The sequence below is a fragment of the Python bivittatus genome, unplaced genomic scaffold (assembly GCF_059951505.1).
Source record: "Python bivittatus isolate LINGU-HERP-01145 unplaced genomic scaffold, Pbiv_v1 ctg000790_np1212, whole genome shotgun sequence".
Taxonomy (NCBI): domain Eukaryota; kingdom Metazoa; phylum Chordata; class Lepidosauria; order Squamata; family Pythonidae; genus Python; species Python bivittatus.
In genome coordinates this window covers 3,346,332-3,361,766 of record NW_028277110.1, presented here as the reverse complement: position 1 = coordinate 3,361,766, position 15,435 = coordinate 3,346,332, and the positions used below count along the sequence as shown (strand labels likewise).

At 41.0% G+C, this 15,435-nt stretch overlaps 1 protein-coding gene across 1 annotated transcript in view; it reads left to right on the top strand.

Annotated features, from left to right (window-relative positions):
* The window catches only part of TRPC5 (transient receptor potential cation channel subfamily C member 5), a 112,250-nt gene that overhangs the window by 55,939 nt on the left and 40,876 nt on the right, over nt 1-15,435 (top strand). Inside the window, exons 3-4 of the mRNA XM_088129173.1 lie at nt 4,019-4,355; nt 9,918-10,057. Coding sequence (XP_087985299.1) covers nt 4,019-4,355; nt 9,918-10,057 — 477 coding nt within the window. The remainder of the gene's footprint in view (nt 1-4,018; nt 4,356-9,917; nt 10,058-15,435) is intronic.

Sequence of the window (15,435 nt, the reverse complement as noted above, 5' to 3'; positions counted from 1 at the left end):
TAATTACATCAAGGCAAGCAAACAGAAAATACTCATCTCAATTTGCAAATAAAATATCCTGAAAATAGCAGAAGCACAAAATGACCCATAAAAGTAAATTGTTGGAAAACCTTTTAGAAAATTGGAGATGTAAACTATTGCACGGCCATGCCATACAAGAACACGGAAAATAAAGAGGAAATAAATAAAGAGAAAATAAAATAAAGAGAAAATAAAATAAAGCTGACACCCACAAGAAGGAAGTAGAAGGATTAATTTTTTGCAGTTCAAGAACAAGCATTACAAATAAATGTGATGAAATCAGGGATTCAACATGGATTGAACGGCAGGAAATGCAGATTGTATAAAGAAAAGAAACTATAGATTATGGAATTAGCGGATGCAACAAAATCGCTCAGACTGACTACAGTATATACAACTTTATGACAGAAGAGTCAATGTGGTCCTTTGGTATCTGTGCAAAAATTACAAGTTTTGAGCTTCCCGAATGTGCTACTGTATCATCACAAAACTGAAGAAGTTGTTGAAAATAATCACGTTAAATTTTAATGGGATTTTTAGATACAAAGATGGCCATCTAGAACATAACACACCAGATTCAACAAATAACTGAAAAGAAAAAAAATGTAGATGCAGCAATATTCAGAAACAGCAGGTTTGAGGAAAAATAATAGGAAAAAATTACAGAATATGAAGAACTAACAACTGAAATGGCTAGATTATGGAAAAGATCCTGCAAAGTTGTCCCAATAGTTATTGGTGAATTAGGCAGAATAACAAATTAAACAAATGTTTACCAGAACTAAATATGTTGGCTATATCAGCTGTGGATTTGCAAAAAACCACCTCGCTGGGCACAGATGATATCTTACAACATTACTTGGATAATTTCCAGGTTCCCAGCTGGAACTCAAATTTCAAAAGAACACCAGTGGAAGATGTGATTCTTCTTGTTTGTTCTTGGTACCGTATTATTCCTTGAAGAATTAAATAGATAAAGTGTTTTCGAATTGTGGCAGGGTAAACAATATGTTTCATTAATAACTAAATAATAAATGCATGACTTTGAAAGGCACAATGAGTCTATTTGGTGATGAGGTCCCCAGGTGGCCAGATTCCAGAATGCTTGGCCTAGTGCTGAGTTGAGAAGTCATTTCAATACTCCAAATGGGTGCACCGTGGTTTGAATGCATTGGTTAGAACTTTAAGTGAGCACAACTTCCTAAAACTCACACCACAAACATCAGACTATTATGACCATGGATTCTAACAGGTGCTTCTGCAATAGGATGGCATGTTACCTTTAGTTGTCAAATCAGGAGGGAGGGGGGGCTTCACTTGAAGTGATGTTCACAGGGCAACTGGTCAGCTGCCCAGCCAACTGGTAAATGGTGATACAGTGCCTCTGCTTTTGGGGAGGGGAAGGCGGGGAGCACTGGGGAAGGGGGTGGACAACTTCTTCTCCTTCAAGCGGTGAATCTGCTGTCCATGGAATTCCCTCTCCCAATGTTGCTGCTCAATTTTTTGACCCAGAGCTGCCCATGAATGAACCTGGAAATTGTACATGCCAAATAAGTTTTGTACCACTAAGCTAAGTTCCCCATTCTGTACATCATACTGCAAGGCCCTTTGAGGTAGTCCAGACCAGGAGTACTAGCTCTATCTTTATTGTAAGGTGACATGAACAGAATCTTGCAAGTCTGAAAGTACTTCTCCCGTCCTCTCCTTTTACTCTCCAGAAAACTAGGGAGGGTCCCTTCTGAAACACTTCCTGCACCCTCCCTCCTTCTGAGGGCTGAGACTTCTTTTCCATGCTGGTTGTCCAGTCTACAGCTCTTCCTCCTGTCTCCCAAGGTCTTTCCCACATACCATTACATAGGCAGAGTTAGATTTTTTCCTGTTTTTGTAGGCTAACTGTAAGGATGAACAAACATACCCAATACTCTATAAATGGAAGATGTGCTTTGGAATACACACCCAGAACCCTTGACAATGAGCAAAGTTGCTTTGCAAATGTTCAGAGGCTTCTCAGCAGAAAATTTGTTTAATTTAATTTAATTTAGTTTATTAAATGTGTTATAGCTGACTCTTCCATTGGACTCTGGGTAGCTTACAAAATGCAGAAAACAATAAAAACAAACCCACATAAACAGGGAGCCTGAACTAAAGCAACCAGAACAATAAACTCTACAAAAATATGACAGGGGTCCATCAATACATCAGCAAACTCATGAACAGAGCCAGTCTTAAGCACTTTTTGGAACCCCAGGAAAGAAGGTACCGTCTGTATCTCTGGGGGTGGGGGGGATGCTGTTCCATGGCACACTTCCTCAGTCCCACAGGATGGCAATATTTAACTGAAATAAAGCAGAGTTTATTCTAGGTATGTATCCAGGTAGACCAGACAGGAAACCCGGCCAGATGAGCTAATTCTATTTTATTGTAAGGCTGTGTTAACAGAATCTTGCAAGTCTGAAAGTACATTTCTCCTGCCATCTCCTTTACATCCTGAGAACTTAGGGAGGGTCCCTTCTGAGCCTCTTTCTCCACCCATTTTACAGCTGCGGGCTATGCCCTCTCTTATCTGACCGTTCCCTAGGCAGTGTCTCTGGGCCCAGTCTCCCAAGGTCATTTCCACATATCATTACAGTATGGGATTGTAATTCTCATGGATAGATCTTATTTCCACCATAACCAGGTACTGAAGGCATCATAAAATTCTAATCAGTCATGCCTGGGTTATATTTTCTTTTTCTTCCTAACCCCTTTTCCTTCCTACATCAGCCATTGTGGGAAATTGTCTGGCTGCAGGGTACCAGGTGGATGACTTAACTCAATCTTAGATAGCTTTACTGGGTTCCTTGTCTTCTGCCTGTGACCTTCAGCTTAAGCACATCAAGGTGTTTAGGAGCTGTAAGCAAAAACATTTGGCCATGGCCTTCAGCTTGGCCCCCAATCAGATTCAGGGTGGAAGTTAGCAGTTCATCAATTCCCTCCCCACAGCTACAAGGCAGACTTGATTAGAAGATCCTATCCCTGTTTCAAATTGAGCTTTTCTTTCCTCCTCCTCCTCCTCCTCCTCCTCCTCCTCCTCCTCCTCCTCCTCCTCCTCCTTAATGGAACTGTGATCCCCCCCTTGCCTTTTCTTCCTCTTCTCGAAAGAACCTTTTGAATGAAATATGAACCCTCTTAATTTTTAATAGCAATGGCAGATTTGCAAAATGAAATCATTTCAGGCACAGACCCAGCTGGAGTTGCAGGAGAAAAATGAATGTGTCTTCTGACAGAAGGGATGAAAATCTTTCCCTATCCTTCTACCGTTCTTACCTATGGTGCTGGTCTGAGAACAGGCTGATCAATTCCATTAATGATATGTTTTATAGCTGGAGGAGGGAGCCTTCTTAAATGCACTGGTGCAAGTGAGCCCAGGACAGCTTAGATTTAGGTTGTGACCCACTTTCTTTGGCCCTGAGAAGGAATGAGAAGTTTGTGGCATGGGAATTTTTAGACAAACAAACTGGGAGGACTTTTATAAGCAAAAAGGCAGAGTGTGAATTTAATAATGCAAATAATGCAGATAAACCAGTTTTAGGCAAATAAGTCCAATGAGCCTGAACAGGCCAAATTTAATCTTTTTCCAAACAAATAAACAGCACCAGCAAAAACATAGGTGCATATTGTAGGGTGTGTGTCTTAAAGAATGAGTGCATTATGGGGAAAAAAGCTTGCAGCTAAGGAAATCTAAGTCCCAGCAATGCATATGAGAAACAGCTCCCACCTTGTTTTATTTATTCGCCCCAGAATTTTGGTGATGGGTAATAAAAAAGTTCCAGGGGAACTCTGAGGGCTGTAAAGCAGATTAAGGGCTGCATATTTCTCATGGACCATAGATGACCCCCCCTTCCCCCCTCCCCCAGGATAAATGCAGCAGATCCCTCCTTTTGTTCTTCCAATTGCCACTGCTGTCACTTGTTGCAAATGTACTCATCTCTCCTTCTCTGTCTTTCTCTCGCTCCAGTTTGTGGCTCAGCCCAACTGCCAGCAACTACTAGCAACGCTCTGGTACGATGGCTTCCCCGGATGGCGGCGGAAGCATTGGGCGGTCAAGCTTTTGACCTGTGTCACTATCGGACTGCTGTTTCCAGTGCTTTCTGTGGCCTATTTGATCGCACCTAAAAGCAGGCTGGGACTGTTCATTAAAAAGCCATTTATCAAGTTTATCTGCCACACGGGCTCCTACCTTACCTTCCTCTTCATGCTACTGCTTGCATCCCAGCACATTGTCAGGACAGACCTGCACATGCAAGGACCTCCTCCTACTGTGGTGGAATGGATGATCCTCCCCTGGGTTTTAGGTAAGTCAATGAAGGCACTGAGGGTTAATGAGAATTGCTTGCAGATTAATTTTGCTTGGGATGTTGTTATTTCCATGTAAATAAGTTTGGCAAACAAGACACTTCAGGACCAACAGCTGCTGTCTCTTCTAGGAGAAGAAAAAGCCACATCCTTCCCCACATTTAGCCTTACTGTCTGTGGCAATTTTGGAACTGGTGGAAAGGACTTCCTTTCCCATCCCTTCCCACCCCATCCTATCCTGTGGCTGGGGAATACGGCTAACCAGATTGTGGAAGAACCCACATGGTTGGTTGCTGTAGGGAGCAGTACCTATGGAGACACCAGCAAAAGCAATTGGCAGTTATGGAGAACAATCCAGGTTCAGCTGCATTGCAAGAGAGAGCACTGGGACATCGCGCAGTGAGGTTCTCTAACTGAATAAATCTAGACCTGTTTTGTATGCGGAGGTCCCTAAATTCAGTCCCGGGGAACTCTAAGTCCATGTAGGAACTTATGGGAAAGGTTTCAGAATGGCCAAAATAGGGTTAGATAAACATACATTTTGACCAGGGTCTCCTGGTGTTGCTTGTGAGTCTTGTGGCTCTCGAAGCATCCAAATACAGAACATCCTGTTCCATGGAGATTTCAGAGTATGGATGTTCTGACGTCAAAACCTTTAGCATATCTCAGTCTAAACACCGTTGGACGCTGAATTGGGACACATGAGTTGCAAGACCAGCAAGATGCTTCTCTGCACAATTCTGTAAGCCACATTCCCCTGGTATCCTCCAGATGTGCTAAGATGACCACATCCAGAATCCCCAGGAATGTCCTGGGAAGTAGGGGAGTAGCAGTTCTAACATATCTTTGAGGGTCTAGTTTGGAAGGTACCATGGATAAGCTATACGGACAGCAGTTGACTTAGACAGTTATTGAAACAAGAGGATCGATCTCACAAGCTGAGAGAGAACTCAGGTGAATTGAAGACTGACGTTCCTGATAGTAGAATGCAAACTCCCGTTCTGGAAACAGATGTAGGGGTGGGAAGGGACAGCTAGAATGAATATTGATTTCCTGCCCTGTTGTTTAGACTTCCTGAAACATCCAGGCAGAATAGTGTTTGAAACAGGAACAAGACCCTTGACTTAGATGTCCTTGGATCTAATTTAGAGGATTCTTGATTGAATTGTAGGATGGGATTAAGATGGTGAAGGTAGATATTATGTCTAGTAATATCCACCCAGGAATCTTATAGTTACATTCTTATTTCTTAGCATATCTTATGTTGCAATTTATACTAAAGAGAGGGGCCTGTGATTTTTTTAAATGTTGGACTACAATCATTATTAATGATCATGATGGTTGGACCTTCACAGATCTGGAGATCAAATGACACAGGAAGGATGACTGGTTCCTCACCTCTGTACCATATTCTTGATGCTCATGACATTTTAATGAAATATATGAACAAATGTTCAGTAAATGCATACATTTAATTGACTGACTGAATGAGTGATTTGACCACCCAACTCACAGAATGTGACTCTGGGTGGCAAACAACAATAAAACAAAATTACAATTGACAACTAATACGTATATAGGGAACTTTTTTTCCCCTGATTTAGTTTGTTTCTTAGCATTATATGCTTTCTTTCTTGATATTACCCAGCTAGATAAAAGGACTAGAAAACATCACAAATTTAAACAGGGTTGGACCTGGTTAGTAGTGGGATGGGAGACTATCAAAAAATCCTAGAGTTGTAAATTAGCAAGGAAGTTGGGGGGAAAAAATTCCTGGGAGATGGCAGCAGCAAATCCCTTCCATATCCCTGCCTAGAGAACTCCGGGGGCCTGTTATGAAATCCCTAGCAGTTGATTCTCAAAGATTTTACTTTTCTTCCCTCTTGATGTTAAGTCAAAGTGACTTCATTCTAATGTAATAGAATACTTCAGCTTATTGCAGTTAAGATGGTCATGCTGGAAACTAACACATGATCAAAGAAATCCAAGGGGAAGAGGTGAACAGCTATAGATTTCACCATGGCTTCCTAATCCATGCCTGGTGAACCTCCTCCAGTTATGTTTACGTGACCACTGAATCCATGGTACAGATGAAGTAGAAACCTGGAGGTTTCTGCTGTTTAGCTCAGCGTCATCGTTCCTATGCTACACAAAGTCAAGTAATGTTACAGAGGTGGTGTGCAACCCATTATTCAAGCTGCATTGTAGTTAATGTAAGCTAACCAACAGCTCAGATGTGGATCCCAATAATACAATTGGGCAAATTTTAGGGACTATTCTTGAATGCAAAGTTCTTGGTAAGAGGTAAAAGTAACTATAGATAACCTACACCAGTGTTGTCCAAACTTGGCCACTTTAAGATGAGTGGACTTCAACTCCCAGAATTCTGGGAATTGAAGTCCACTCATCTTAAAGTGGCCAAGTTTGGACAACACTGACCTACAGTCTAAAAGCACCCTACAGTTGCTAAATTGATTGATTATATGCCATCGGGTTGGTATCAACTCCTAGCAACTACATAGATTTTTTTTCCAGAATGACCTGTTCCCAACCTGGTCCTTCAACAGTCAGTTGCTAAATAATGGTGTGCTTAAAATGCTGAGTTGATTTTTATCGGCCTGTTTTAGTATGAAATGTCAGGGTAGAAATTGTTACAGACATGATAACTTTGCCATTTTTGTACCATGTAGCTGTTGTTCATTGCGCTATCATCAATTCACATGACTATATTTATATTTATACTTATATTTATATTTCTCTCCTGTGGCTTGTTGCATTATCAAAGCTAGCTGAAGGTCGAGTTGGCAGAATGGTGATATCACAGTATTTCCCTCTAATTTTAGTGTATTTCTGAACCATTCATTAAAATAATTGTGAAAGGGCATGCAGAATAAAATAAAATGTAAGATACTGTAAACAGAGTTCAGTGAAAAATATAGTTGAAAAAAACAGTCCATATAGGAAACATTAATAAAAACAACCACACATACCTTGTGTGTAGAAAGGGAAGACCTAAGCAAGGGAGAATATATTCAATAAATGTCAAAAGCACAGTGCAATGTAGAACATGGTGTTTTAGCCAATTAATTTGACTTTGTGTCTATATAAAGACAACCCTGAGTGATGGCAAAGATTCATTCTGAATGGAAGAACCTTCTCCTTTTCCCCCTTTTTTTACAGCCTCTGATTATCCTTGAACTAATAATATGGTTCCTTTTCCATTTGATTTACTTTCATAGAATCTATTTTTTTTTAAAAAAAAGGAAGTTTGGAGTGGATATGTGAGGGGATTTTAAATAAGGAAATGAAGTGAAATTGAACACTGTAATTCTTCACTTCGACAGCTATTAAAAATGAATCGGACTGAACGGATTCTTCATATTGTAACTTTGAAGTGGAACTTCGCCGAAAGAAAGTTGATGCCTTGCGTGCTGGCCAACAAGCTTCCTTTATTCAATATGCTCCCAGCTCTGTTTTCTCTTTTTTTTTCTGCTTTTGAGAAGGAAAAAACCTCTATCTGTACACACACACATATACATCGGGAGTCAGGCTGCACACAAGAGGCTGATGATGATCTCACAGTTCCAGTCTGCTTTCTAAAACCCTTTTTAAAAAGTGTTTGTCTCACCTAAATAATAATATTTTGAAATTATTGATTACACCGGAGAGTTAGAGTACAATTCCCTACAAATAAGTTAATTGGAAGGGGGAACATTTTACAAAATGTCCCCTCTTGATTAGAAAGAAAGAGCTGTGGAAGGCACTGTCATCTTCTCTACAGACAGCAGGACAGTAACTATAGTAACAATGCTATGATTACTCACAATAACTGTAACTCAAGGGTTTCTACATCAAAAGATCCTCTACCACTTCAGTTGTGCAGGCAAGAAATCAGGGATAGAAAGGGAAACGTTGGTTGCTTCTGGTAGCATGAAGCCAGCCTCTCAACTGCAATTCCAAGGAGACAGAAGCAGAAGAAAGGAATTGAGAATTCAACCAAATGCTTCGATGTGGGAGGGCTACTACTGGTTGCTAATGTTTCCTCTATTCTGAATCCACCCAGGCTGCTCCCATTCCTCTGTTGGAAAAGCTGCAGGTCTTGACCACCTCATCACTAGATAGGTGCACAACAGCACCTCCCACCCCGGAGAATTTCACTGAAATGACTTTTATTTGCTAAAAGAAGCCAATTTTCTTTCATCAATTGAAAGGGGATTCAGGTAGGGGGATAAAGCAGATCCTGTCCCTGGGTGGCAAGAGCCAGGAATCCTCTGTTTTATGACTGAAACTTTCCAGTCCAAGGCTACTAAACATTTGCACAGCCCATAAAATAAATTAAAAAATGAGACAGTGATGAGATACAAGCCAATTTGTATTAGTACAGAGTTGATCAATGGTTAGAAATGGGTGGGGCAGGGGAAAGAGAAGATATGAAGATCTTGGAGAGCCTTTACACATTTTTATACTGATTTCCTCTTTATTTTGTCCATTCCTGTGGTTTTTGTTTTTTGTTTTTTTTTTGTCTAAATCTTCTTGGGGACCCGTGCATGTAACATTGAGAAAAAACATTAAAAGTAGCAAATAGTAATTAAAAAGAAGAAGAATTGAGCAGCAGCCCAAACAATCACAGTCATTAAACCAATCAGAGTGATTCAAAACAAAAATTGCAGCAATTACAGAGGTAAAAACAATCAAACAGTTATGGGATAAAAAGTGGGGGGGTTCTGTTTTCTATGTAGAGTTGTATTTAGAAGGGTTGTATTTAGAACTCCACTGTCTATTGCAGTGTTTCTCAACCTTGGTAGCATTAAGATGCATGGACTTCAACTCCCAGAGTTCTCCAGCCAGCCATGCTAGTTGGAGAATTCTGGGAGCTGAAGGCCACACATCTTAAAAGTTGCCAAGGTTGAGAAACACTGGTCTGTTGAGTTGGACCATCTGGACAACTGTTGCTCCATGTTACCCATAGTCCTCTCCAAGGACTGTGCTTAGCCACAGAAATCCAGCAGAGGGATGAAATTCAACCCCAGACTAACATGTTTTCAACCCAGATTGTTCCACCATCCTATGGTAGCAGGTCTTGTTAGTCAAAACGAACAATCAAAAGTTATAGTTGCATGGAGATGGAGAAGCCTGAATGAACTGTCTCTAAGATGAATCACTTATTAGAGAAAAAGATTTCTCTCTCTGAAAAGTTGCACGGGCCTCCTGCAAGCAAATCCCGAGGTTCCTCTTTGAACTTTCGCCCTGATACAGAAGAGTTCATATCCAGTGACTTTCCATCTTTTCTGTCTGAAGGCATAGCACAGTTAGGATATAGACATTGGTGCTGTCCCTTCCATTTCAAGCCATACTTTACGTCCTTGTAAACATCTGTTTCGAAAACCGCACTGCTGTGTTTGACAGAAAAATAGGACGAGGGAGAGAAAACAGGATGGAATCTGGTGTTTCCCAGCTGTTATGTTTTAATTAACTTTTCCAGTGTGTTCTGCTTTGATACCCAATAACAGTGACTTAAAAGAAATGAAAGTTCTTTTTTCACCCCCTCCCCCCCTTTACAGGCTTTATTTGGGGAGAAATCAAAGAAATGTGGGACGGAGGCTTCAACGAATACGTGCACGACTGGTGGAACCTGATGGATTTTGCAATGAACTCTCTCTACTTAGCAACCATTTCTCTGAAAATTGTCGCATATGTCAAGGTACCATCAATTAGTGCAGTGCACATATTTCTTCTGCATTACTTTTTATAATTCTTCGGTTAGATGACAAGGAAATTGCTTTTGGTTTTTTTCCCCTCCAAAAAAACAGAAGGAAATTTCTGCAAAATCCTAGGGATTCTGGCATTTAGCTTCGCTCTTAGATGTGTGTGTGTGTCTGTGTGTGTGTTGTCTTTCACTGTACAGTCATCTCTCAAGTGGTCTGCTGTTTGCTTAGTTTCCCCGACTTCCATTAAAACCCAAGGGAAGTATAACAGAAAACAGTGACAGCACGGAAGGGTAGCTCATAGCAATAAAATAAGATCAAACAGCCCACAAAAAGAGATGATAAATATATTTTAAGGCAAGCTGAGAACAAGAGGACAAAAAATGGAAGCTCCGTTGGCAGAGGAAATAAACAGGAGGGAAATAGGAAGATGGTTTTTGGACAGTTGTACTATGAATAAGCAAGTGTGAATGGCTTCTATGGCCCTGTTGCATCTCAGTGACCCTTAAAGGACATAGTTTGTTGCAGAAAATCCCTGCAAATTCTTCCGTCACTCTCCTTCTCTTTCTGATGCAGATCCCGACCTTTTCTTAGTCTCAACTTCATTCTGTGTTGCATCTTGGTTCATTGTTACGACCCCAAGGTTACCCTGGTTTAGGAATAGTTCTTCAAATAAACCATGACTGCAGATGCTGATGAGGATGGGCTCTGTGGCTTGCACCAAGTTCAGATGTTGTGGTGTTGTTCACCGGTTTAGGTATTTAAGAATGTGAATGCTTCTTCTTGAAATAAGTTTTGGAAGCCTGCTTACAATTAGTGTGCAAAAGCATATCAAACTCATGTCTGAAACCCAGAACAACAGCCAGTGAAAGAATTAGAACAATCAATATACTGTAAACAGCTGCTGGACCACAGAAACTAAATAAGCAGAAATCAAATTAAATGAAGGCCGCATTGCAACGTGAAAGGGAATAAAAATTAAAATGTCAAAGCATCTTTGGTGCCCAAAAGACAGTAAAACAAAGGCCAAGTCTGCTTCCCTATAAAATGTATTCCAAAACTTTGGGAGGGGGTGGTTATTCCTACAGTAGGCAGTGATTAGCCAAAGTTGTTATTTCCCATCCATTATTACATCAGCAAATGTCATGATTTAGTATCTCAACCCTGGCGATGTGCTATCAACTTGAGTTATTGCTATAAAACCAAGGCCGGAGGAAAATATTATTTTTCTTTTGTTTTATTACCTTAATTTGTGAAGCACTTTGAATTTTTTTAAAAAACAACAACGAGGCATAATGATTTTGAATCCGTGAAATTATTCTGATGCAGGAAGAACATGGGTGCCCAAGAAGTTCCAATACTTTGTCCATATGTAATATTTGGCAGGCACCCAGGCAGGGAATGTAAAGTGCTTTCCCAGTTCTCTTGGCATCTCTGTGTGTGTGTGTGTGTGCACGTGCACCTTTGTTAGTTTTGACTCCTGGCAACTGCCTGGACCAGTTGTTGAAGTTTTCTTGACAAGGTTTTTCGGAAGTGGCTTGCCCTTGCCTCCTTCCTAGGGCTGAGGGAGAATGACTGGCCCAGGGTCATCCAGATGGCTTCGTGCCTAAGGTGGGACTAGAACTCACAGTCTCCCCATTTCTAGCCCAGTGCCATAATCACTACACCAAACTGGGTCTCTTGGACTACTATAACTATATTAAAAATCAGTGGCACAGTTTTCTGCCATTTTGAAACAGAAGATGCATGAAAACAATAGAGTAAACCCTAAAATAGGGAGAACATTGTTGTCAAAACCAATGCCTCAGCCCCCAAGAAAGAAAAATAATCCTATTTTTCCCCACATTGGAGACAAGTTTCATCTATTTTGCATCATCACCCCACCCATGGTAACATTGGCTCCTCCAATGTTCAGCATGGGTCCTGATCACAAAAGGTTGACTGCCTTTGCATTAGGGCAGTGTTGTCCAAACTTGGCCACTTTAAGATGAGTGGACTTCAACTCCCATGGCTGGCTGGGGAATTCTGGGAGTTGAAGTCCACTCATCTTAAAGTGGCCAGGTTTGGACAACACTGCATTAGGGTGAAGAAACCTTGTTTGGTCCTCCAAAATCCATCTCAGTTCTTTCTTTTCCTTCCTTGGGGCCAAAGGATAAGGAAGAGCAGAGGAAAAGGTGTGACCAATAGTGGTGTCCAGCTCTGGTTTTCATTGTACTCTTGTGAGCTTAGCTTACTGTTTGGGCCTTGGTATCTCAAGCACGATTGTTTAGTGAGAATTAGGCATGCCTTGCATGTAGAAGGAGCAGAAATTCGAGATACAAATCAGTGAGTGAAAGATGGAAGAGCTCTTCACCTAATGCAGGGAGACCAGTCTGATTAGACAATAGGGCTGTGCAATGCTCCAATTCAATTCTGAAAGGGTATTGGCACATGGGGAAGCACCATTGGGAGATTAAATCGAAGCACTGCACTGCTCTGATGGACAATACTGAGTTGGGGAGACATTTTTTTCTGCCCAACGTGCTCTATTCCTACTTCCTATGATTTTTTCTTTCTTCCTGGAATTTTTCCTGCGGTTGCAGGGTCCACTTTTTTTTCAGATCAACCAAATGTTGATCTGTTGGTTGTGACAGGAATTGACTGACTGGCATGTCACCTGAGCCTGACGTTGGGGGCTGAGAGAGAGGGACTGGCTCAAAGTCATCACCGGCTTTCATGCCCAAGGTGGGACTAGAACTCACCGTCTCCTGGTTTCTAGCCTGGTGCCTTCACCACTAGACCAAACTGGCTTCCCAAAGAAAAACAAGGCATTTTGGGTTCATGCATCGCCCTAAACCATAAAACACTTTGTTAGGCTTTTGGCTTAGTGCATGGTGTGAACCCAGCTGTTTGTGATTTATTCAGCAAAGCATAGTGAATCAAATCTGATTGAATTTGATTTCTCATTTCCCCCCAACCTTACCTTTTTTTCCTACTGTTTCAGCACCAGTTTGCATTAAAAGATTAGCACAAAAATCTATAAGCATTTTTGCTGTCAATTTCTCTTAATATAGGTATTTTGGGTCTTAGAGTACACTTTTGGGAAGAGCTGTTTCCCCTAATATAACATACTATATAAGCTCACCTAACACACATTTCTCACTTTGGTACAAATGGGTTGAGCTAAAAAGTGCATCACCACATTTAGGCCAATGCAGATATCAGCCTGCAAGTATATTCCAGCAGTTAGATAGATTCAGAAAGTTCAAACTGGCCTTCATTAAACTGAGAGGCAGTAAATTTTGCTTTTTTTCTTTCCTTTCTGTATCTTAGGGGGCAGAAAGTTCCAAAGTCTAAGTGCCATGATGGAGGTCCAATTGTTCCATAATCACTGACTTCTAACTGGAGTCCCCAAGGAAGCCCTATTTTCATCCCTAGAAAGTTTGTGTTTGTCTAGACCAGTGTTTTTCAACCATGGTGACTTGAAGACATGTGATACTCATCAACCCCTTTTTCTCACCCCAAAAACCACCACCTGAGCTTACCAGTTGCCACTACTGTGCCCCACAGAAAGCATTTCATCCCCCTTTTTCTACAATAATATTTTGCCTGTTTAAAAGCCAAAAGTTTGCACCTGGTCTTTATGGGCAAAGTCTCTTCTGACAGATGAATATATAACACATCATTCACTAATCCTAAAGGGACTCATCCATTGTGAAATAGCTCTGCATGTATGAATAGTGGTCATACATGTACCTTGATCAGTGTGTTCACTGGAGGCCAACTGCATCTTTGTTCCACAGAAAAGTTTCTTGCAAAGCTTAGTTGATGGTGGTGGGTATTTCAGGCATTTTCCAAAGAGAGAACAGAGAGGGCTATGATAGCAGAATGAATGCTCTGGTTCTACTCTTGTGCACAGAACTCAAAAATGTTAGGTACTTGCCAGTGTTAGAAAGACCTGCTGTCACTAATAGCACAAAATGAATGACAATGGAAAAAGGGAGAATGTGAGCAAATTGTCTTTCCATCACAGGCTGGATGCTGGTAACCAAAATGAGAACAACTTGCAGCGATAGACGCTTTTTGTTGGATTTGTCTTTCCCTTGGAGACTTTTCCCTGGGCAAGAGTTGAAACCAGGAGAAAATGGCAATTTTACCATTTCCAGTAGGGCTTTCTCCAACGTTGGCATTCAGCCATTGGAATTCTCTGCCCCTGAGAGCCCTCTACAGAATCAACACTATTTTATTTTAGCAGGCTTTTACCCTGAATACCAATAGAAGCGAACATGTGTAGCTCAGGGTTGAACTGTGGAGTCCTCGGGGTTCTCTGAGCTTGGTTCTTTTCGTGCAAACATTTCGTTACCCGGCTAGGTAACATCTTCAGTGCTCGAATGGAATGGGGTTTGCTGCCAAGGAAACCCGAGGACTCCACAGTTTTACCCTGAATCTTATCTGATTTGGTTTGCTTCCCCTACCTCCCAGCTTGATTCTAATTATTTGTGTGCTTTAAAACTTTTTAGGATTTTTATATCCATCAGGATTATTTCAAGGGGCTCTGTTTGTCCTGTTCTTGCTTAGCTCTAGAAGTAAGCCCTAGCCACACAGTTCTTTACTGTTTTGTCTTGCGGTTGGACTTAGATCACCAAAGCATTCTTTCTCGCACATTGAGCATATTTGGTACCTTCTGTGATCAGAGATCGAAATTCAATCACGTTTAAAGGTATGCAACATGTTTCAAGGTAGAAGTGTTCCAAACTTGAAATGGATCACTTGGAATGTAGCAGAAGTGATCTGGCCTTGAAATGAGCTATTCTGATTTCAGAACGGAGGTTGGAACAACTGTTTTTACAACTGGAACTCTTCCAGTGTACTCAGAATGACCTGTTTCAAGGATAGAATGGATGTTCTGAGGTTGGAATATTTTGACATCAGAAAAAAATTGCATACTTCAAATAATATCATCTCCGAGAACCAGAAGCTTGCCTCCCTTCTTCTTTGTAGTCTGTTTTTCCTTTTTATACTATTATTTTTCCACCCTACTGCTCTCGCCCTACTGCTTACAACCTTTTCAATATGGTGTAGTACATCAGATGATCTTCTCATTATCTTTTGGTGCCAAGCAGAAATGTTGGGACTACGTCTTCCAGAATTCATGTTGGCCATCTGAGTTGGGAATTTTGGGAGTTGAAGTCCCAGAACCTCTAAAGTGTGTCTAACTCAGTGTTCCAGTCCTTGCTCAGTTGTGAAGCTCTAATTGGATAATCAGCCACTGGGTCTCAGCTTAAACCTCCTCATAGGCCTGCTACAAGGAAGACCTTTAGACTTTGCTTGGCTTCACATTAACATAAATGTGACTCCAACTATTAAACTGATTAAATACTGTTAGCATTATTGC